Here is a 26,945-nt window from a genome sequence, read left to right on the forward strand (position 1 = left end):
GTTTCGTCTGGCTGTTTTGATAAGATTCTCGCAATATTCAACACGAACAATTTGTTGCGCTTGCTCGCGATTTTGTGACACGATGACGGAAGGTTCTGTCGCATTAAACGCTATAAGTTTACAATTCGTTGGTCGATTTCAATAATAATTGTTGTGTTTTGTCGAGGAGATATACTGCTTTCAAATAGCGTATCCTTTTAATAAATGGTGCCAGTTTTCCTTAAATTTAAAAAGTTCCTTTACTTTTCCGACATGCATAGATGAATACATAAAAATATAACAAAATACAAAATACGACATAAAATACATGAGTGAATTTTCTAAACAACCAATCGTACAAAACCAATTAAACTTCGATGAAAAATAGTAACCCGCAACTACAGATCCGTTGTTCGATCAACGGTATCGAGTTTAAGAACTGCAGGAACGCTATTTCTTTCTGTTTATTCGCAATTCAAATTCCCTCGGTTTCACCGTAACGCTACGTTTCGACGAAAAAGCATAAACAATAGCGAAGTGATATACATAGGTAGCAATGGAAGAAAAATACAAAGGGAAAAGGAGAGGACAATTGAATAGCGCAAACAGTCCCATGGTATTCCGGTGAATACGGGTGTAGTTACTATAGTAACAAACACTCGCGTCAAAGTCTTTTCGCTTTTCGGTGTTTACCAATTCCCGTAAACGGTATCTGTGGAGCTAAGATATCTGGCGTCTTTAGGTAAAATACGACGATTTAGGTGAAGAAGATAGGATCATTCGATTCATTTTAGGGTGGTTAGCTTTTGAAGACTTGAAACCCGAAACCTGAAACCTGAAAACTTGAAACTTGAAACTTGAGGCCTGAAACCTGAAACCTGAAAACTTCAAACTTGAAAACTTGAAAACTTGAAAACTTGAAAACTTCAAACTTGAAAACTTGAAAACTTCAGAACTTGAAAATCTAAAACCTTGAAGACCCAACAACTTGAAAATCTAAAAACTTGAAAATTGGAAACTCTTGAAAACTTGAAAACTTGAAAACCTGCATACTTGAAAACTTGAAAACTTGCATACTTGAAAACTTGAAACTTGAGACCTGAAACCTGAAACCTGAAACCTGAAACCTGAAAATTTGAAACCTGATACCTGATACCTGAAACCTGAAACCTGAAACCTGAAACTTGAAACCTGAAATCTGAAACCTAAAAACTTGAAACTTGAAAACCTAACAACTTGAAAACTTGAAAACCTAAAAACTTGAAAACCTAAAAACTCGAAAACCTAAAAACTCAAAACCTGGAAAATTGAAAATTGATAAATTTAAAAACCTGAAAATTTGTAAAATTGCCAATTGCAAAATTTACATTCGAATATATATTGTCATGCGAAAAACCTACATGGATTCTCAAGTACTCTCGTTCGTATATCTTTTTCATATTTTTCTGTATTCCTTTCAAGTTTCTCAGATACAGAACAGTCACTTCAAAGTCAATCGGTATGCACTCGTTAAAAAGAACGATAAACTTCTCGTATTATCTCCAAGTTTTTATTTCCCGCGATGGGACCAGCTCGCAAACTTTAACTGCACTTGAATATTCCATGCAAACTTACGCTTTGAATATCTCAAATACAAGTTATGGTACTTCTACCATATCTCTGCTACGCATATACTGCTCTGTATATTGTATAGTGTGTCCTATAAACATCTAAATTAATGGTGTTGCAACATCCTATTTAGATATTGGTGTCAATAATATTCATAGTTACTATAGAATGAGTTGTTTATTATTATTAAGTAGAATTATAAATAAATTTATGAGTAGCTTAAATATTTTTTGACAAACTTAAATTTTCATCAACCACAATATTTAAAAATTTAGTATTTCTGAATGCTGTTTATATTATTCATTTCGATCAAACATTTATTTCTTGAACTTCAATAAATTCTTCATAACAAAAAATGCAGAAGATGTGAGTTTAATTAGGTACTGTAAAGTAAAGTAAAATATTCTTGATAAATTATTAATCTTATTATATATGCTTCTTAATACAAAATTTGACTGAAATAACAAATGAAATAATAAAATTAATGAAATAGTAGAAAGCATGAAATACCAGTTGAAGAGGTAAACAATCATTTTGTTGGAACAATTTTGTATAATTTAAATACAACTGACATAATAGAATCCTTTGTTACGAAAGGTTTAACATTGTTTACAAAATTATATCAATTTTTGTCACGAACTTTTTTAACTTTCATTCGTTATAATATTAGCAAATTGTAATATAATATTAGTATTTATATATATTTTACACAACATTAATATTTGTATACATATAATCTACACAACATAGTATTTGTATATATTCCATACATATTAGTATTTGTACACATTTACGTGCATATGTATACAAATACTAATTTATATGAAAGTCAAGTTTCATTTGTATCACAGTGACAATTTATTTTCGATAACAGATTTATGGCAACCACCTACACGTCGTATCAGTGTCGTGATGTGTTTGCTATTCGACATAAAGGAAAGAACGAGAATTTACGAGAGGATACCCAAAATCCTTATACAAAAAACTCCATCTCGAAATATAGGAAAAGTTTTATCGATTTGTACTATGTCACCTCGATCGGATAATACGTATCGATATACGTTGTCTTCTACAAATTCTGATAACAGTGTTTAAGCTTTGAACAAATCGTCATTTCCTTAACATGTCATAAGTTTAGCCTCATTCAAAAATTTTTATATATAGAAATCTTTTACCAAAAATTAATTATAAATAATTATAATATTAATTGCAGCTAGTTATAAATACTAGCAGAAAGTAAACCAAATTTTAATTTCTGAGATTGAAGGATTATTGTAAAATGATTTAATTGTTTTAAAATAGTGTAAACATATTTTGTTCGAAATTAGCTGTTGACATAAAAAATTATTGTTTATTATTTTCAGGAATTATCTTAAATAATAAATTGAAAAATATGACTGCAAATATGTTTATGTTTACAGCGTATAAAACCATATGTTATATGTAACATATGTATAACATATGTGTAACATGTGTGTAACATATGTTTTAGTATAACATAATACCTTATGCTTGTACAATATGTTTAAAAAACTATTCTAATAATTAATTTCACAATACTATTGAACAAAAATTGAAATCCATAATTTCTGAAATTATTTTTAATTCATTCCTTGATTATTTTCAAGAATTATCTTAAATAACGAAATTAAATTAATATGATTGTATAAGCATATTTGTAAAATTATTCCAATAATCATTTTTACAGTCAATTGCTACACCTTATGAGACAAAAATTAAAATACACAATTTGTAAAATTATTTTTAATTTATTCCTTCGTAACTTTCAATAATTATATAAAATAACAAATTGAATAATACCATTGCACAAATATATTTATAAAATTAATTACACAGTCAATTACTGCACACTATTAAACAAAAACCAAGACACGATTTGTAAAAATTCTTTTAATTAATTCTTCACATATGTTTCGTTAAATAAAATAATTTTTGGAATCAGATAATTTGAAGATTCATACGTGAATTAAAAACAATTATCTACTTAAATCTGATTTTAGCATATCTTCATAGCAAAATAAATTTAAATCGGCCATGTGACAAGCACGAACTCTGTAAACTCCGCAATTTCCGTTGATTCCGACAGTTATCGTTTAACGAATAAAATTTACTATTCTATACGTGCTTTTACAGTCGCGTGTACAACAGCGGCACTGTTTCACGGGTTACAGCTTAACCCCCAACATTTCCTACAATTTATTGACCTTAAGCTATTAGTTTCATTTACATTCACGATACTGCAATCAAACAGAGATCAAAATGGCTACATGGTTAGCGTTATCTCGATACATGTACAGGATTTCCGGGAAGAAGGAAACCGTATGCAAAACAATATACCCGATTTGTGTAATTCTGCGAAATTAATTGTCCTGTAGGAAGTGATTAATAATTTTAGGTTATTTGGTACATAACGTTGCTTCTACGAATATTATTAAATGTTTCATTTAGATTATATGAGGTTTTTTTACTTACGAAACAAGCAAGTAGGAGATTTTTTTGAATTACGAGATGTTTTCGTAATACAAGATTCTTTTTGAAATGCAAGATTTTTGCAAAAATAATCAAGGATATTTTTATGGATGGCAGGTAGAAACAGTATAACTTTCTAGTTGGGGAAATTTAAGAAATTCTTTTGAAGTTGTTGTTTTTATATTACTAGCCGACATATTGTTCGTTTCACTGTGTTTATGCATCACACATAAAACTATAGATTCAGTTAAAAAATTTTTATTTATAATTGTTAAATAGCGTGAATGTGTCACCTTTCAAGTACAAAGGGTTAATATGCGAAATAATATACATTATTCAGAAGGTGAATTTAATAGAAAAATATGAAATGATAGCATTATAATACATTAATGATATGTTTAGAGGTAAGGTTAGTGTGCAAGATTATTTATTTATTTTTTTAATGTAAGCTTGACTACTAATTATAAAAATTTATGATTCATTTGGAAGTATTTAAAATTCGATAATTTTATAAATCCAACATAATTTTCAAGTATCACAATTTAATATAACTTTTAAGTAACGTAATTTAACAAAATCTTCAATTCACAAAATGTAATATAATTTTCAACTAACATAATTTGACAAAATCTACAACTAACATAATATAACAAAATCTTCAATTAACAAAATATATTATAATTTTCAACTAACATACTTTGACAAAATCTTCAACTGACATAATTTAACAAAATCTTCAATTAACAAAATGTAATATAATTTTCAACTAACATAATTTGACAAAATCTTCAACTGACATAATTTAACAAAATCTTCAAGTAACAAAATGTAATATAATTTTCAACTAACATAATTTGACAAAATCTACAACTAACATAATTTAACAAAATCTTCAATTAACAAAATATATTATAATTTTCAACTAACATACTTTGACAAAATCTTCAACTGACATAACTTAATAAAATCTTTAATTAACAAAATATAATATAATTTTCAACTAACATAATTTGACAAAATCTTCAACTGACATAATTTAACAAAATCTTCAATTAACAAAATATATTATAATTTTCAACTAACATACTTTGACAAAATCTTCAACTGACATAATTTAACAAAATCTTCAATTAACAAAATGTAATATAATTTTCAACTAACATAATTTGACAAAATCTTCAACTGACATAATTTAACAAAATCTTCAAGTAACAAAATGTAATATAATTTTCAACTAACATAATTTGACAAAATCTTCAACTGACATAATTTAACAAAATCTTCAAGTAACAAAATGTAATATAATTTTCAACTAACATAATTTGACAAAATCTTCAACTGACATAATTTAACAAAATCTTCAAGTAACAAAATGTAATATAATTTTCAACTAACATAATTTGACAAAATCTTCAACTGACATAATTCAATATAATTTGCAACTAAAGTAATTTAACAAAATCTCCAACTAATAATTTGACATATTTTGACCATAAAATTTCTCAATTAACCCAATTTCATAAACTTATTTTAAAATATCACATACATCAATTTAAAGCTAAAATTTTGACAAAAATATTAAAACAATTTTGATAGACATGTCATCTTTCAACTTGTTCATCGAGTTATATCACAGTACAAAGCAAAATAATACATTAAATATTGGTATTAAATTCTGTCTCGTTAAATGGAATTGTTTTCTTTGTGAGCAGACCAGTTATTTACGTATAAGCCGTGTTATAATCATTATAACATTTCCTATGCTTTGTTCATCAATAATACGCTCTTGAATGAAAATAATATTCCCGCTTTACCGTTCCCCGGTATAATTTGTAAATATTCGGAAAGAAGATTTGTGAAAAACGTGAAAACTGTTTTACACAGAGAGAATCCGTTGTTATTTAACTGATTAAATTAAACAACAACGGTGCAATTAAATGATTCTCATTAAACGGTAGGAATAATTGCATTTTTAATCGAAATCGTTATTAACGTAGAATATATGCCGAGTATTTCTTGATGAACGAATATATTTGAATCTGTTCAGTCTTCGACAGAGTTTGAATATTAAATTTGCAAAAATATGGCAAAATATGCAATCATCGTTCCCTCAAAGTTTCTCGATTAAACAGAATATTTTACGATATCAAATTTCAGATCACCAATTGCACGTACGACGAACCATCATTAAAAATATAAACTTAAAAAAAAGAATTATAAAATTGAAATTTTCATTGCTTTGAAAAAATCTTATATTGCATGTAAAATATATTATATTAACAATTTTTATTTATTTTTCACTTATTTTTATGATGAATAATGATTCTATACGCTGTACAAGATGGCGACTGTATGTCACTGTACAAGATGGCGACTGTATGTCACTGTACAAGATGGCGGCTGCACGTCACTGTACAAGATGGCGACTGTATGTCACTGCACAATATGTCGACTAATACAGCCCTTTACAAATTTTGTCCATTTTCTGTCACAAAGACAATAACATCTTTTGTAAACGAATGAATATTATTTGACAGTAATATCAAAACTTCCACCAATCATAAGTTCATTATTTTCAAAGATTATTCTTAATATTTTTCAAACACTAACCTCACTTATTACTTATCGATTTCTCAACTGTACAGATATGGTTAAATCAGCTAACATTGCTCTGAAACTTCATACTAATATTTAATTTTGCATTTAATTTTTATCATAACATTTGTATTCACTTAAATTGTAATTAAAAGACAATATAATAAAAAATTAATATACTAATAGAAAATTGTTTTGATGGAACTCTTAATTTGAAATTTCTAACCTAAAACGTTGGGAGAATTTTTTTACACAGTATAACATTTTCAATGGTGATAATAAATAAAACTAAAATGAATAGAAATAAAATTGTTTGAACCACCCCACTATATTATGCTTGAACCACCACCACTAATTATGTCATATTCAACAGTACGTAAAAGACAAATTAACAAATCAGCTAAAAAGGTTTATTTTTCGCATACATTAAAGGATATGTTCGCAGTGACCTTCTTGAGAATATAGTACAAAAATATTGTAATATCCATAAAGGGTCGTATATTCAGAGGGTCAAAAGCATCGGTGGTAAATAACTACCCTTCTTATCAAAGAGAAACATGTTTGTACTTATCTGAAACCCCTGGAGCGGTTGGAGAAAGTAAACGAAACTCTTACGTACAATTCGGGCCAACCCCCATAGAACGAAATGAAATTTATACCTTTGAAACTGACTAGGGAAGCGTGCGGTGAAGGAACACTCTGAGATTTGGATCGATATAATCGAAAGTCGAAGATGTGAATTACGACAGTGCGATAACGCCCAGTTTTCCGAAATATAGTGTTTCTTTGTTACTTGAGATAAATTTCTTCAGGTTAAATTTATAAGTAGTTATAAATGTGGGGGAGGAAATATTTTAAGATTATTTTTTACTGTGTATCAGTGGTAGGTTTTTGGGTTCTCAAATTTAGGAATATGGCACTTTGTGATTTATGTGATTTATCTGTTACTGTGACTTAGATACATGGAATATTGTGAAATTTGTAAATTTAAAGATTTGGGGCTGGAAAATTTGAAAATATAGGAGTCTGATGATATGCAGTTACGAATATTTGAAGACAGTCATATTTAAATGTTTTAAGATGTGAAGACTTGAGAATCTGAACATGTCTGAACATTTGGGGATTTGAGTATTTGGAAATGTAGCAATTTGAGGGTATACATTTGGGAAATTTAAAATATAGGAGCTTCTCAAATTGGAAACTGAAAATTGTAGAAATTTGTATAGTTAAAAATGAAGAAATGTTGAAACTTGATAAATTGGAAATTAGAAAATATAGAAATTTGAACAGTTAGAAATTGAAAAGTATAGAGATTTGATCAATTGGAAATTGGGTAATGTAGAAATTTGAACAGTTGGAAATTGGAAAATACGGAGACTTGATAAATTAGAAATTGGACAATGTAGAAATTTACGAACTTGAAAATATAGAAATTAAAGTATGTACAAATTTGAAAATCTATAAATAGGAAAATGTAGAAATTGAAAAACGCAATTTGAAAAATTAAAAATTCAGATATTAGAGAAGGTAGATTTGAAAATATAAGAACTTAGAAATTAAAAAGTTGAAAATTAAAGAATTGAAAAATTAAAAAATTAGAAAGTTGAGAGATTAAAAAATTGGATGATTAGAAGATTGGAAAAACTGAAAATTAGAAAATGAGAAAATTGGAAACATGGAAAATGGGAAATAGGAAAATTGGAAAATGGGAAAACAGGAAATGGGAAAATTGAAGAAATGAAAAATGGGAAAATTAGGAAATTGAGAAATTGGAAAAATGGGAAAGTGGAAAATTGGAAAACTGGAACATTGGAACCTTGGATATTGGAACATTGGAAGAATCGCAAATTAAAAATTGACAAATTGCAAAAACCACAAAACCAAATGATTAGAAGACTAAAACACTGAAAGATTAGAAATTTAGAAATCTAGGAAATTAAGAACTAGGAAATTAGGAAACCATAGGACCAGAAAACAAGAAAACACCAAAATTGCAAAACTAGAAAATTACAAAACTACGAAACTACGAAACTACAAAACTAGAAAGTCAAGGAATCACAAAATCAGTAAACTAAATTTAGAAATTCAACCCTGTAGAAACTACCAAAACTTTAAAATCCAAAAACGTGAAAACTGAAAGCTCTGAAAACGTACAAAATTTAGAGACCCATAAATTCAAGAAAGTTGTAAATAGTACACAAAAGATACAGTAAGATGTAACTTGAGATTGCTGATGTCCTTATCTTCCCCGCTACCAAGATACATTACGAAGTCCCGAAGAGTACGCGAAACATAATTTAGAACTTGAATCTCAAGATTCTAAAAAACTCAATTTGTATGCGGCGAAAAGTAACACTGTTCTCGAACAGAGTTATAATATGGTCTCTCGAATCCTTTCCATTGTAAACAGGAAACTTACTTATACTTGTAAGAAAATACGAGATCTGGCGGAGATATAAGTGAAAGAAAGTTATGGTTAGTATTCAATAGACATACATTTTCATTGTTCAGAAGGGTACATTAAGTGGTTGCAATCCTTGAAGAACGAATAATACTGTGTTTGTTCTCTAAACTTTGGCTGCTTTGAGAAAATATCTAACGTCTCGACAAGGATATTCTTTCAGAATTTTTGCGATAGAAAAGATCAAAAATGTATTTATTTGTTTCATTTTTTTGCTGATATTTTATTAACGCTTTAATAGCCGCTCACGCAGCATGTGTGTGATGATAGATGAACGAGGGTGGTTGCTTTAATAATTATTACTCAAAGAAAAATATTAAAGTTGTATTAAATATATCGTGATTGTTTTCGTTTGTTTTATATGTACATTCGCACAAGTTAAATTGTTTCATTTTACATAAACTTTCTTCAAATTAATTCTTCAAAAATATGTTGCATTCTTCAAAATAGATAGTGACGACATTTGACTGCGTAGACAGCCATTAGAGTGTTAAAACTTTTTGTAGTATTTAAGAAATTGTAGTATTAGTATTAAGAAATACATTGTAGTATTACAATTTATTACATATTATATCATATTTTTTATAATTTACTAATAGAGTATGACGAGTTAATTTGTCACTCAGTGGATTTACTTGCATCAGTACAATTTTTATAATATCGACGACTTTGAATGTATTGATATAATACTTTTAATATAAGTATAAAAACAATACACTATATTAAATTTATAAAATACACCTTATTTATATTTAGTGAAAATAAAATACTTTCATTTGCATTATTAGTATTTTTATTTCAAACAAAAATAAAAGAAATTATTTTCTGAATATTTTAATTAATTAATTGATTGAATGTTTAAGGTCACATGCACCTTCTTAGGTTATTAGTGACCACATTTGATTTGGGACTATGTGATAAACGTATTAATATTACATTTCATAAGTTACATCAAAATTTGTTGGAAATGCAATTCACTACGGTTTTCCTCGCAGATAATTTCGGCATAATCGAATTGTGCCTTCTTAATTATTTTTGTCGATGTACGAACACATTAACAACAGTTTTGTTTTTGTCAACTCACTCTTGCTTTTCAATCGCCATGCTCTACACGTTTATGTTAAGATAAAGTTTTATATCAAGATATTTGTGTTCTTTATTCGGTATTTTAAAACTCTCTGCTCCCTTTTTTCAATAAAATTGTTAAATAATTATTTGCGAAAAATTTTATGTTCCTCTTCACGAAATTAAACAAAATACTAAAGAACCTGAAAATGGCATTATTTTACTGGTGTTTAATAATCAAAACAATTAAATTTGTACGAAATTACACTAACCTAACCTCAAAACATATATTAATATTTTTAGAGAAACATCGTAGTTTTTTCATCAGATAAACCTGTTCGCAATTATAACAAGAATTTTAATTAAAAAGAAATTCAATGTATAAGTCTTCACGATATTTTGCGATACTTTTGCCGTGGAATTTGCTGGATTAAAAATATTGTTTTTATACTTTTTACATCATATAATTCCCTGAACTTTGATTACAAAAAAATTCATTTTACGATACTCCACGATATCCTGTGATACTTTCATCGCGTAATTTATTAGATTAAAAATTTGATTTTCGCTAAAGTTTAATTACAGAAAAGTTTAATATGCTAAATTTTTGCGGTACTTATTTGAAAACTAGTTAAATTACACTTTTTGTTACTATGGTTTTACAAACTCCATTTTATCGGTAGAGATTATTTGTGAAATTTTCAATTGTGAAATTTCAATTGTGAAATTTTCACAAACCGTACAATTCTTTTAGCTTTGTAACAGCTAGTTTGTTATTTTGTTAGCTTGCACAAAGTGAGAAATTGCGGAATTTGAAATCGAATCGCTCTCGAATTTCGTAGAATGAACGAAATTTGTCAAAAACTATCTAAATATAGAATACAGTTTTACAATCGAAAAATTCAATCTCAAAACACTCTTCCGCCAGGAGTGTATCGGTCGTATACTTCCTTGCACTCGAATTCTTGTATCATGGTGAAATGTTTCAGGAATCTTCAGGGAAAATGAAACCGAACAATATTTATTTTCCAGATACCTACACACAATACTCCAAGGATATCTATATTTTCACCCTATTCCATTTTTCGAGATTGAATTTGATAATAGTATTGGAATCGTAAAGAAAAAAGTGTTTCGATCAAATAAAATTTAATTTTTATAGTAATGTAAATCAAAATTTATTTGTAGATCTTAACGTAAGGCAAAATTAATTTTTTTTAAATATTCTTGTTTGGAAGAATCAAAGAAACATGTTAGATATACAATATTTAAAAAAACATGTTAAATATACAATATTAAAAAAACATATTAAATATACAATATTAAAAAAACATGTTAAATATACAATATTAAAAAGACATGTTAAATGTACAATATTAAAAAAACATATTAAATATACAATATTAAAAAAACATGTTAAATATACAATATTAAAAGAGTATGTTAAATAAACAATATTAAGCATACGTGTTAAACATACAATGAAATAATACGAAAAATATAAAGTGATGTGAAACTAATCAAAAAAATGAAACTAATGAAATTAATGAAACTGATTAAACTATTAAAAATAATGAAAATCATGAAAGTGACGAAAATGAAGAAAATAATGAAAATAACAAAAATAAAGAAAATAAGAAAATAATAAAAATCAGCAAAATAACCAATATAATAAAAATCTGAAAAATAAGACACGCAATAAAAATAATAAAAAAATTAAAAATATTAAATGTAGTAAAAAATGTCAAATATAGTAAAAAGAAGCTACCTTGAAAATCTGTTTTATTTACAATAAATAATTGCAGTGACCACTGTTATTTAATAGTAGATAAATTTTACTACTAATCAAAAACTAATAGCATAAAAGACAATAGTAAAAAAACTTTAAAAAATAACTAATAAACTCCAGAAAATATTTTTAAAATATATTTCAAAAAAATGTCAGATACAAAAAATAAAAAGCTGTGAAGTTTATAATTAACTATACCTCTTTAACCAAACATCTCTCAAACTAAAAATAATTTTAAAAATGTAGAGTACAAATTTAAGTAAAATGTTGTTCATTATAAATTGAATTTTAGATATTTCGTATATCCACAATGAGAACTGACATGTTAATTCAATGTACCTTTTCTTATTTCTTTTGATCAGTTGATAAAACAGAAGTGCCGAGTTTTACTCGTTAATAACTTCAATATCTTGCGAAACCCACTTTCAATAATTGCTTCCAGTTTAATATCGTTTGTTGGTTCAGTCTCTCTCTCGTGCAGCATCGCATGGTTTGATGTGCTCGAAATTCTTGTGTACATCCAATTTTGATCGTTTACGTTTTGAGCAGTTAATAACAAACTGTGGTTGCTTTCCAGAAAGAAACACAAGCATATCGATTTATATTCAATGAAAAATATCAATTTATTTTCAGAAGCCTTCTATTCAAACAATTATACGAAAATTCCGTTAAAAATATTCTTAATATGAACTCGACTTTTTTTAAATAAATTTTATGTCGATATGGTCTCGATTTTGTGCAGAATTGCATTTGAAATATCGTATGACTCATTTTCTTAGTTATTAATGTAAAAATAAAATTAAAGAAGTGTAGAAAGTATCAATTAGGGAGAATATCAAAATTTTTTATTAATTTATCAAAAATATCACAAATAGTACTTTTAGCGATTCAAGATCATCACTTTAGATGAACTATTTCTTTGTTTTCGATTTTTTATAATTTATTCAGTAACTTCAATCTTTAACTGTAGGGTTTACTTACAAATTAATTTTTATATACATTTTGCATTTTCAAACATTTCAAGAATTTAATTGTTTGAGGTACTGTAGTAGATTTTGGATCGATGTGTTGTCCTTCAGATTGTCCTTTAGGGTTGCCGTTAGCGGTTGATGCGACTTTAAACAAATAAATGAAAAAAAAAAGAATTTAATTTAGTTTTGTTATACTTGCTATGTAGTGTATACGTATACATATGTATACATATACGTTTCACATATTCTAATATTCTATACATATATGAATTCACATTAGCAGTATAAAAATAGCGTTCTAAAATAGTATAGTATAGTATAAGGATAATTGAATATTACTAGCTCAGTAATTATAAAATTGCTAATAGTCATTTAGATAAATTGCCTATTTATGAAAACATAGATCTATTATATTCATACTTATAATTTTGTTAAATAATTTTAAAATATTTTAAAACTTTAATACGTGTTTTAACTATAATTTTTAAAACCTTGAACCGCACCTTCAACATAATTTTTAAAATGTCAAAACGTATCGTGAATAAAATTTTTAAACCCTTGAAACGTGTTTCAACTACAAATTTAAAAAAGTTAATAACCCTAATTACACGATTTAATAAAATATATAGTACCGCAAGAAAACTATCCACGTGTTGCGGAATATATATAAATCTTATAAACAATCAGTGAAAATAAGGGGTGCCATAAATCTGCAAATCTATCCCGTAAGGACCCCATAAATAAAGAGGTAAAGAACGAGCTTTTCTAGCAATCTCGTAGAATCCAGGTTGAACGAATCCGTGCAAATGAAACGATCGTTACAAAGCAAACACATTTTCGTTCAAGAGAATTCAAAGGGACATTTACTTTATCCGGACCAAGATTAAAGCAATAAAAACACCGCTAACAAAGATAAGAGTCATTTAGTTCTTCTCTTTGTTTTAAATTTCCATATTTGTACAGACAATTTCAGTTATATTCAATTCTTTTTACTTCTGGGGTCCCTTTTCATTTCATAACATTGCCTTCGTATGGCGAATCACAATTTGAAATTGAAAACCCATTTCTTAAAAACATATTTTATACTTTGTTAATGAATTATGAAATCCAATTTATTTTACTATTATAGCTACGTATTTACATCATTATAAGTACTGGCTAAGTTATACTGTCACTATTAGGTTACTATCACGAATGAAGATTGATTGATTGATTGATTGATTGATTCTTGTTGCGGGCGTCGACTACTGTGGTCATTAGCCCGACGGATGAACAAGATACCACAATTTAATCATACTGAATTAAATTCTTAATATTTCAATTTAAATTCTTTTCGTTAGATGCACAGTAAACAAAGTAAAAATACCAATACTTAATCAGTAGTTGATCAATTTTTAGAAAACATAAAATAAGGTTTTTATGATGAGAGTGATCTTCAAGTGCCACGCCATCTGTCAGTTAAATTTTAAAACAATTACATATGAAGCAAAGTATGCTTACTAGACATCTAAATTCATTAATTAATATGTTACATTTCTATTTCCTTAACGTTTCTGTTAAGAATAGCTTTACGGTTCAGATAAAAAAATTCATACGTTGTGAACATTTCGGGAATGAAATGTATTTCTTCTAGTATAAGTCGCTAGCAACGAACAGAAAGTGAATTACTAATTCTTTAATTTTTAAGAGTGGTCAACTTCTGAAGCATTTGCCAAATTTTTAAATATACTTTCAAATTTGTGTAACAACTTTTTTTAAAGTCTTAGACTTTTTTGAAGTCTTGTTACATAATCTGGAAGACTTACACATGTCTTCAGGTATCGAAACTTGCTATTTGATGACAAAGTTATTATTGTTCACATGGAAGATTTCTCTTGACAAATCAGTAATTGATGTCATTAGCTTAAAGTAGTATAATAAAGTATATTAGTAATGTGATAAGATGGAAGAGTTTATTAGGAAAATGGCGAGTAAGGGAAGATGGTGCTGTCATTTGTTTTAACATACTTGTAGAATAACCACGAATCTTTTCAGTGAATAAGGTTAAATGTAGTTTTCAAATTTGTATAACCAGTTTTTTTAACTTTGTTACGTAATATAGATGGCTTAAAGATGTCTCCGGGCATCTCTTGCTATTTGATAATAGGGCGGTTAGGTTAGGTTGAAGATTTCAGTAAGAATTAAGGTAGAAGATTACTTAACAACTTCCTTAGTAGTAATACAAACATTTCATTATCGATAATAGCGTTTCAATAATTCCTGCGTTCGACTATATGATTTTAATCACTCATGAGATCAAAACTAAATTCTTCAGCTAACCGTTTAACATTAATACATACACAATTAGAAATTAAGAATAAAATAGAAAAAGATACAAACAACTGCAATTCCATATTTCTAAAATAATATACATTTCAAGGAAAGTAACTTGTGACTAAGTAAGAAACTCGTGAGACTATTTGATTCGGGAGTTTCAGTATTAAGCTCGTGAACAAAGAACGTTACCCTCCGATTAACCTTATCAAAGACCGAAGTTACGTTTGGGAAACTAATTTCTGACTTTTGTAATCAAGTGACAGCGGAAGTATCGTCCTTCGGCGGAAGCTTGATCCATACAAGGTTGACAACTTTGACGAGTTAATCTACTTTGTCCCCTCTGTGCTGTTACGGAAGTCCCGCTGTGATAATTCGGAAGGAACGGGTACTAATTTCTAGACGAATCCTTTCAATTGAAGGTATACCTCCGAGATTTCTGCTCAGGCAGACAGACGTTTCTCAGTTTCGAACGCAAAGGAAATTCTTAGCGACAAAAGACGTTCCCTAATCGCCATTCTCATGACCTGCTACACGCCTTATTCTATGAAATCACTAAATCCTTGTTTAACTACTTCGTAATTCACGTTAAACTTTACTGCGTGTTATAATTTCCCTCTGAATATTCATGCGAGAACATATATCCTCGTAAAGTGGGATCTAAACAAAATTTCATCGGGAAATAAATTTTTATCGTTGGAAATACATTTTTTGTAAGATTTATGCAGATATAATATTGTTTGCAATGTTGATGACATGTAGGATATTGTGAAATAATATGGAATATTGAAATATTCTGAAATAATGTAAAGGCTGTAAAATATTTTTGAATATTGTAACATACTGTAAAATCTTGTAAAATATTTTTACATATTGTGACATGCTATAAAATCTTGCGGAATATTTTTAAATATCGTGACATGCTATAAAATCTTGCGAAATATTTTTAAATATAGTGACATATTATAAAATCCTGTAAAATCTTTCTAAATATAGTGACACACTATAAAATCTTGTAAAATAATATGAAATGTAAAATATCCTGCAATAACATGTAGAATCATATGTACTTGACCATATGAACATATTACACATATTTCCATACCAACTAATATTCCACGAATTACAATCAACTGCTAACATACTTCATCTCCCAGCTTCCATTACTAAAATAACTGAACATATTAATTTCTCAAAACCCGAAATAACTTTGCCATAATAACTGTCCTTTAATACAGTCGTAGCCATTAGAAAGGAAATACATTTCGCCGCAGCAAAGGATCTTTCATATTAAAATAAAGTCATGAGAAATGTTCAATCTTTCCCGGCTATATTCAGTATCTGACCCGAAGCTGATTTCTTTCCTCGTGAAAAATGTATTCGCGATATTTGTATGGATAACCGATGAGTCTATTTTCGAGTTGAAATTGCGGATACTTTAAAAAGTTCTTTCTTCCTGAAAAAAAGAAACTGCGTTCTTAAAATGTGCAATCCTCATCTTAACTACAACTTATTTATAATATCGATTGACCCCGCTTGAAGAAGATAACGACCCTTTCCTGGAGCTCGTTGCGGACGAAACACTTGCCGGAAGGGGAATAAAGCAACGTTTCCGTGAAATAATTTCAAGTATAAATCTCCGCTTTAAATCGAAAGCATTTCCGTCGGACAAGCTGAAGTTAACATACACACAAACAGAACAGGGGATTTCAGTTTATGGTAGATTCGACGGTCTCAAAAGGTTTCTCAGGAAGGCCATTGAATGTTTGCCATCTGGGAAATTGGAGTGCTTATTAAGGCCATCCCTCCGTTTTCTACCAAACACGACAACTTATTCCCGACAAGTGTCTTTCTCCCTTTGTTTCTCGAATGGGGGTTGCAAATTGATTTCGACACAATGCGGAATATCAGTTTGTCAACTACATTTGCAATCTTCCTGTGTAGTTTACTTCAACGCTTTAGGGCAGTGACATGTTTACGACCCTTTGATGTGTTTCTGCAGGTTCTCAAATATTGAGTCTTACATTCTGAGATTATACTTATAATAATATTTATAGTACTATATAAGGATGACTATATAGGTATTATTACATAATAATAGTATATAATAATATTATTTAATAATAATATATAATAATATTATGCAGTACTACACAATAATACTTATTATACAATACTTACTACATAAGTATTAACTTATAAACATATGTATAGTATAATAATACTAATAGTAATACTTGTAATAATACTTGTAATACCATATAAGCATTATAAGTATATATAAGCAATAACATTTATAATACTGCATAAGTATTATAAGTATTACAAAATTTATCAAACGATATTTACACATCAATGTAAATAATGTAAATAATAGAATAAAAAGAGCATTTGTATAAGAGTACTTGTTCTACAAAGAAAAAGATTTCTCTCATTGTTGACTGATGTTTCATTGCGTTCGAACAAGTAAAAATGAATCGAAATTGCAAAGAAAATGGTGAAAATCTCTTCTATACGAGTTGGTAGTAAACATATAAAAAGAACGTTTCGAAGATTTGTGTAGATTGAAAGCTTTATCGAAACCAATTGACGCAGAGTGAGATGCAATCGGATAAAACTGTTGAAAACCGTTTTTTTTTTTTAATCTGTAACTGTGCAGTGAAAACTACAGATGATCAATATGTGTAACTGTCAATATTTTATGGTGCTCAATGTCTGTTGACAATAGTGAAATATAGGGGATGTTATGTTGACAAATTACCGTGAAATTGGAAATTTAGTAGTTAAAAAATTGGAGAGTATTGAAATTTGTCGATTTAGAACTTGGAAATTTGGAAATATGATTATTTTGAAATTTGGGAATGTGAACTTTGAAAATTTGGGAATTTTGGAGCGTAGATATTTTCAAACTTAAGAATTTATGAATTTGGGAATTTGGAGATTTTAAAAATTGGGAATTTGGAAATTTGGGGACTTCAAAATTTGGGAATTTTAGAACGCGGAAATTTGGGAACGCGGGAATTTGGGAACGTGGAAATTTAGATATTTAGGGACTTGGGAATTTGAGAATTTAGGAATTTGGGAATTTGGGAATTTGGGAATTTGGGAATTTGCGAATTTGCGAATTTGCGAATTTGCGAATTTGGGAACTTGGGAATTTTGGGACTTGGAAATTTGAGAACATAGAAATTTGGGAATTTAGATATTCGGGGACTTGGGAATTTTGGGACTTGGAAATTTGAGAACATAGGAATTTGGGAATTTAGATATTTGGGGACTTGGGAATTTAAAAAGTTGGGAACTTGAGAACTTGAGAACTTAAGACTTTGGGAATTTAGGAACTGGGTGATTTGGGAGTTTAGGAATTTAAGAATCTGGGAATCTAGGAATCTACCAATCCATGAATTTTCAAACCCAGGAGTCACAAAATCTAGAAAATTGGATACATAGAAATTTAAAAGCTTAAAAATCCAAGAATCCAAAAATGTAGAAATTTAGAAATTTAGACATTTAGAAATCCAAAAATTTGCAAGTGATCTAGTTTTTCAAATATTACCCTATTTAAAAAAATGAACAAATACATTTCGCACTGAATATTTGCTAACTGTAACACAAGCTGTAATTGGAAGCGTTCGATAAAAACGGAAAATGAAGAATCGGTAAATTTAATACACGAAGGATTTTATTAACCCTTCACAAAGGAGTCGAATTTAAATTTGATATACAATATTACCTGTAGTACATTTTTCATTCGTACAAAATTAAATAATATTCTTTTACCCCTTACAGAGTTCACTATATTTATAAAGTTTGCCCTTGCAATATATTTATATATTCATTATTCCTAAAGTATTAAACATTGTTTCAGTTTGAAATATTAAATTTAATTACCACTCAAAATTATTTATCACAAAATATAATATTATAAGTAATCACTGTAGATGTATGAATTATCATATTATAAGTAATTACTATAAATTTACAATATAATTTTGTAGTAATCACTATTTAGTTTGTCTCTTTTCTATTTTTCCAGCCAATACTAGCCAGTACGCCCATTACGTTTTCAATACACTGGACCAGGATCATAGTGGCATTCTCAGTTTTGAGGTAAGTTTTTCTCTAATAAATGATCCATAAATACTTATTTTATATTTAACTACTTTATAATGCTACTATTTATTATTATAACTGCGTACCATGTCATATGTATACAAGAAAAAATCCAATTTTTGTTAATATCAAATAGCTCGTATCGCATTAATTTGATCTATTTTGAAACGTAAAAAGTCTAATATAAGAGTATTGTAATTTACAATCAGTTACGTATATCAGTTTAATGCTTAAAGAATGATGAAACTCACGATCTACAAGCATCTTTCGTTCATACAAAATGGCTTTCGTTGAATACAAAATGGCTGCAACATTAAAGCAATAGTTTTCCGTATGTAATAATAGATTATTTCATAATAGTTGTGCGACAATTTCATGAGATATACTACACAATATTTAAAACTGAATGTTTAATTATAATTACTGTGCACAGGCCTATTTTATTAACATTGTTCACTGACTTCCAAATCCAAAATTCCCACTTCCACATTCACAAATTTTCAACTTTAATTCCCAAAACCTCAAACCTTGAAATTTGTTGAACTTCCTAATTTCCAACATTCAAAATCCCTAATGAATTAAAAAAGTTTAATATTCCTTCATTTCTAAATTCCTAAATGGCGGAATCGTCAACTTACGAAAGTACCAAATCTTCCGTCCTATCCCAGAAACACGAGGTCCACAAAAAGCGACGGATTACTACGTGCACAAAATTTCTCGTGAAAAGTAGCTGGAAGCTGTTTTTTGCACGAATGTCTCTTCTTAACTGGATGTATCCACTTTGGAGTAAAACGACCGGACTAAGGCAAAAAACATTTCAGTTCAGCTTCGTTATAGTTTCGAACTTGTACAAAAATGAAGCAAAAACTGTCTAACATTCAGAACATTGCTAAAACGCGTAGAGCGTGGAGTATCGATCTCTGTTGGCAGTTTCGATACGAGGTACAGCAAAAATGAAGTTCGATTTAGTCGATACTCGCAAACCTAGGTAATTCGGATCCAGAGTTCCGCTAAATTTGTGCAATCGGATACGAATGAAGGTGAAAAACTGTTATTGGTTGTACAAGGTGTTGGGTCGTACAATACATACTACAGCGAGAGTGACCTCAGTACATGTTTTTAGCGATACAATAGTTTAATGGTTTTTCGAACCTTCATAGTTGTAGTTTCAAATCAATTCAGCCGGAATAGAACCCAAGTCATTACATTCTAGCGAGTATTTTATTGTTAGTCACATCTGGTTGAACCCTTAACCGCAGCAGTCCTTTGTTTGCTGTTTTCGGTACATATATTGCTTGGTTTTGTTACCTGCTACGGTCACTTTGAGAAACCCAGACCCACTTCATACGTCATTTGTATTTCCATCTCCACTCGAATTTTAGCTAAACTAATAGAAAATTAGAAAACGTTTTTCCTCACCAATGTCACAAAAATTGTACCCACTCCGAGCTTTTGTTAAACCTAAAACATCGAAGACACTCGGACAGTCATCAAGCACATAGCAAAATAAACTAGTCGTTCGAAGTCAAATTCATTTAGATACAGTCCACTTATATTCACTTATTGGGAAATATAATGATTCCACGCGTCGTTTTATCGTCACTATTGCTGACTCCGCGACGCACAGTGCTCTCGTACAAGAAACTGTAACGATTATAACGTACATCTTTCCTATAACAAACATGTCGTGAAACTTGTTCTGTCGAAAAGAACGAAAGAAAAAGAGAATTTCAGTGAAAACTTTCTTGACTCCGTATACTCGAGACTGTTCGACGCTAATTATTATTGTAGAACAGCGGATGTAAGATTGAGTTAATACTGATTTACAGACGTAAAACTGGCAATTGAAAGGTGCGAAGAAAATGTATTGCTTCTTTCAGAAAATCTTAAGAGAAGTTTTTCTTCTTGAGAAGGTTATAAACTGCATGTTTTAATCGCAATGCACATACAGGTTTTATCTAAAACGAAGTGCACCGAGGAAAACGTTGTTGTGACCGATGAACAATTTCCAGGTACTAACTGCGTTTACCCCCTGCAAGTGTCGTCTACAACTTCCGGTTCACTATTCCATTTTCACGTACTAGCTCGACAGTTAACGATTCGCCAAAGTTACTAAACGAAACCGAAACCCTGCTCGTGCAGTCGAGAGCAAAGCTGGTTTCCATAGCGACAATATGGCAACCGAAGGTGAAGTGACATTACACTCGTTGAATTTTAGAGACTTGTACGGATTTTTGGGGATGAACGGACAATTTTATGTGGAATTTTAGAGATAAAAGTTTGGGAACCTTGAGATTTGGGGATTTAGAGATTTGGAAATCTGTGGATGTTGGATTTGGAGAATTTGAGGACCTAGTTTAGAAAGGTGGGAATTTGAGGATGTGAGTGTTTGAGGACCTTGGAATTTGGGAATTTTTGAATATTCGAATTTAAGAAAATACGAATTTTGAAATTTGAGAATTTGTGAATGTTGAAATTTGAGAATTTGTGAATTTTGAAATTAGAGAATTTTTGAATTTGGATATCTAAGAATCTTGAAACCTCGAAATTCAGGGATTTTGGGATTTGGTGGTCTGTGAAATGGGATTTCATCACATTCTCCAATTTTAAAATTGAGTAATCTGGTAATTTGCAAATATACAAAGCTACGAAGTCCAAATTTTCAAATTTAAAAAGTTTTCATCTTTCAAATTTTCAAATCTTGCAATTTTTAAGTTCACTACAAAATTCATACTTCTAAAAATATTAAATTTTCATCTTTTCACATTATCAACTACCCAGTACAAAAATTTAGTATTTTCTATATCAAAAAGGTACAGAAACAAAACTTCAAGCTTTGAAATTTCCAAAGCTTCATTGAAGTTCTCAAATATCATAACTTTAGAAAGTTTCTAAATATAAAATATGGAATTGAGCCGTTTATTTTGAAAGTGGCCTAACTCCATTTTTCAATATTTTCCGGTTACCATGGTTACGTGTACAACTTTATGTTATTTATCAGTAAAGCATTTCAGGTTGCTTCTATTCCGAGCAAATACGATAATTCTCGACACATAAGTTTTCAGAGTTAATTCAATAATTGAACCATGTAGTTTGAAAGTGGCCTAACTCCATTTATACTTCAATCAAGATATTTACTATTGATAATGTCGGAAAGCAGTGATTTTAATTAATTAGTATTTACAAGTTAACCTCAGTTTTTAGACAATTGCGTTAGTTGCATAACCAGTACGTTTAATTAATATGAAGCTTAAAATTTAATATTAAACTTTAGAAATTATTTCACCCCTGGGGAAGAACAGAACAAGACCATTTAGTTCAGATAGTGAAGAAGAAATAGTAACTAATGATTTAAAAAAAAATTGAAAAAGAAACAGAATTATAGAACAAAATTCGTCTTCAGAGGGTGAAGATACGAATAACAATGGAGGAAAAATTGATGAATCATATATCCAAAAAGTGCGAAAGATTAAACGAAATTCAGGAAAAAGATATTGTACTCAAGCCGGAAATATTGTACCTGAAAAAATTTTCGAAAACAAAGATTGCCGTTGTCGGAATGCTTGCATAAAAACTTACGATGAAGAAGAAAGAAAGAATATTTTTGAAAAGTTTTGGGGTTTGGGAGATTTTAACAAACAAAATGTATTGCTTTACGAAGCTGTTGGGCGCAAAATTGTGGACCAAAGACGTGTCCAACAAACGGAAAAGGTTCACCTAGAAATTGGAGTTTTAGGTATAATTCTTAAATTTGCATATTTTCACTATTTCGGTCAAAAAATGTCGACATGTAAAATTTAAGGCGTCAATAGCCATCAATAAAAGATTTTCCCTCCGCCGTTTTCGATATCGTAGTGTACAAAAACGTGTCAGAACGATCATGGCCGGACAACCCATCAAAAAAGCTTATTTTTATTTTCTGTGTTTTTTTCCTTTTTTTGAAATTCGTTCACTCCATGTTATCTCCGCTAAAGACCCTTTACGTTCGGTGTCGATATTTCCTGCTTTGAGTGCTTTCGATCCTCTACGCCTGTACGCTCAATCGGAATTGTGCTCGACGTTGCATAGCTGCTAGTATAATCGCGAAAGCCTAAATCAACAATCGCTATTTATTCCGACAAGCATCGCTGTTTGCGATTAGGGCCGATGTAAACGCTCTCGTGTATTTGTAAACGAGGAATTCCTACTTCGTCGTTATAATGCTTACTTACGCTACTGGCTTATTTGCTTGCACGTTTCTGTACACAGCTCTGCTCAAATTAAAAATTACTGTCCGTTGGTAAATTTGCTTCTTCAACAAATACGTGTCAAAGAGAATATTAATGCCTGGAGAAAGTAAACAATGCAAATGTAACAATTCAAAATGATATACAAATTGTTGACTTAACATTTTGTACAAGATTCGTTACATTCAATTTTGGTTAAAATTTGTTACTTTTAAAGATTAACTGACTGCATTTAAATTTAATGATAAATTAATTCGTTGTATTTAAATTTTTTTAAAGATTCATTTATAATATTCAAGTTTGAAGGTTAGTTCATTATACTTAGGGTTTAACGAAGATTTATTTATTACGTTTAAATTTCGTTAATGATTGATTCATGACATTCAAATTTTACAGGAGATTGATTCGTTACATTTAAGTTTTGTTACAGATTAATTAGTTACATTTAAATTTTATTAAAAAATAACACATTCTTTTTAAATTTCATGAAAGGTTAATTCATTGCATTTGAATTTAATTAAAAAATAACTCATTATATTCAAATTTCATAAAAAGTTAATTTATTACATTTGAATAAAATAAAAGATTAATTCAATACATTTAAATTTTATAAAAGATTGATTCATTACACTTAAATTTCCTTTTTAATATAAAGTCCTTAACCACTTTACCAAATACTTATTTAACAAACTCAATACCTTAACAATTCCTCCCTTGCACATAATTCACTAAAAAACATGAACTCGAGAATAAAATTTCCACAAAATTTTTCAGAAAAAATCCCCAAAGAACTAATTGTTATAAAACCCTATAAAAAGTAAAATTATCCGACAATTTCGATAGGATAAGAAAACTCAATTTTCTTGAAGGATTTATTCTCCGACAACGGATAATCTCTATTTCCCCGTATCGGGAAGAGATTATAATACAAACAAAACTGATTGCTGTAAAGTAGCGTGGTTTATAAAAAGCTCTATTCCAATTGTTCCGAGTTGCTCGGAATATAATTAGCTTTAAATTTATGGGTATTCTTTCAAACCCAAAAACGATTCATTCTTACAGTTTTGAACGGATCTGTAAGACCACATGAACGTCTCCACAACTTGACGTTCTTAACTATTGTCAATAGCCTTCTAACAGGCCAGAAAAGCACATCTTTCTAATGTCAATATATCTTTCCTTAAAGAAGTTTATTTCCATGGTCCTAAACTGTGCACCCTTGCTGTGTGCAGTGTTTACGAAAATTCTTGCATACTCGGCGGACCAGGCACTCTGACTCGGTCATTCAGCAGTCTCACAATGTGTCCCATTACTAGTTCTTTTGAAGGACCCAAATCACTTAACTGTTTGGGTCACCTTATTAACGAAACGTTATTTACAACCCTGGGGTGAAGCCTAGAATCTTACAATCTTATTCGCTGAACCATCTCACCAATCACTGTTTTTTACAAATAACAATCTGTCCTGATTGGTCCTTTTGGTAACGCCTTCACGTCCTGAACTTCCTCCATAGCTTTCTTTTCTGGCTTTTTAGAGGCAACTAGTCAGTCTTAGAACTACCTTCGGTGAACATATTCACTTTGACAAACCATTGTCACTATCAACATACAACAATCATTACTACTAGTGGGATGATGACCTACATCCTTCATTGACCTGGGCACACCAGTGTGGAGGATTCTGAACCACTCTATAAATTCTACTCTATAATACTAACTCTACATATAATTCCACTACCGTAACAAGTTGTGGAAACGCCATGGGTCGACGAAGATTTACAACCTTCGAAAACAGCTATAAATAATTAATATTTTGCCCAGCGCGTGAACACCAATAACGTAGAAGTGTACGTAAATTGCGATAGTATCGCAGCTTCGCAAGTTGCTGCGATAATGCGATTAAGCGCGAAGTCTCTGGACTCTGTTTCGTTGTTCAAAGAGGCGATAAGTTCGCGCGAAAAGTCGAGGAGGAGCCGAAGATGGAGAAGCTGTGTAACATGAAAATCGCTTGGCAAAAACTATCGTACCGTGAAACGGAAACGGTAATCTTTTAGACTTTGCAGATTTAACACCTTGTTCGGATTAGTCGAGTGACTTGATAACAGTTTTCGTTTTGTACTTTTTTAAGAATTTTTATTGTGTATCAAGAATATTATGGAAACTTCAGAAACCTTTTCATAGTAATTTTTTTACTGTTCATTTACTGTTAAATAATATTACATGGTTTATATTAATAATTGATGTTATTGGTATTTGACATTAAATATTATTCTTGTAATGAGTAAATTTTACGTTATTCAATTGCTGTTAAATAATGTTAAATATTTCATGTTAATAAGCTTCATGTTAGCTTCATGTTAATAATATTAATATCAATTGATATTAAATAATATTGTTGTAAATAGTAATTTTTACATTATTCAATTGCTGTTAAATAATATTAAATATTTCATGTCAACAAGCTTCATGTTAACTTCATGTTAACTTCATGTTAATAATATTAATATCAATTGATATTAAATAATATTGTTGTAAATAGTAATTTTTAAACTGTTCGTTTAAATAATTATTTATGTGAATAATCATTATATGTATAATAGTAATCATTCATATAAATAATTATTTACTATTAAAGACATCTACTAACAGTATATTATCCCATTAAACTTAGAAGTATTATAAAATATTCCTAGTAAACATTCACACACAATAAATATTATAATATATCCTTAGTAAACAATCACACACAATAAATATAAAATATCCCTAGTAAACGACCACACACAAAATAAATGTAAAATATACCTAGTAAGCAACCACACACAAAATAAATATAAAAATTCCTAGTAAACGTTCAAACACAATAAATATTATAATATATCCTTAGTAAACATTCACACACAATAAATATTGTAATATATCCTTAGTGAACAATCACACACAAAATAAATATAAAATATCCCTAGTAAACAACCACACAAAAAATAAATATAAAATATTCCTAGTAAACGTTCACACAATTAATACAATTAATAACCTTCCTCTACGTCGCCATTTTCCCCCGGAACGCTTAGCTCAACAAGATGCCTCCCGCAACCATTTCACATCACCAAAATGAATAAAACTCGCATATACAATCGAACCTTGAACTTCAACCGTATAATCAACCGCAATATTTACTAACACAAACCTATACAAATAAATTAACTCATACCAGACATATTTTTCTTGAAACTTCACTTTCAATCCCGCCGTACAAACTGAAGTTGTTATTGCAAACATATGGTCGTTTAAAAGGAATTCGATACAGAGACTTAATTAAAGCAGGGTTGGACG

General features: G+C 29.4%; 1 protein-coding gene across 1 annotated transcript in view; it reads left to right on the forward strand.

Moving 5' to 3' along the window:
* Positions 1 to 26,945, forward strand: part of LOC100877447 (A-type potassium channel modulatory protein KCNIP1) — a gene marked incomplete at its 5' end in the record, with an annotated part of 79,262 nt that overhangs the window by 24,604 nt on the left and 27,713 nt on the right. The window contains one exon of the mRNA XM_012291770.2: positions 19,308 to 19,381. Coding sequence (XP_012147160.2) covers positions 19,308 to 19,381 — 74 coding nt within the window. The remainder of the gene's footprint in view (positions 1 to 19,307; positions 19,382 to 26,945) is intronic.

This window comes from Megachile rotundata, chromosome 5 (assembly GCF_050947335.1).
Source record: "Megachile rotundata isolate GNS110a chromosome 5, iyMegRotu1, whole genome shotgun sequence".
Lineage (NCBI taxonomy): Eukaryota > Metazoa > Arthropoda > Insecta > Hymenoptera > Megachilidae > Megachile > Megachile rotundata.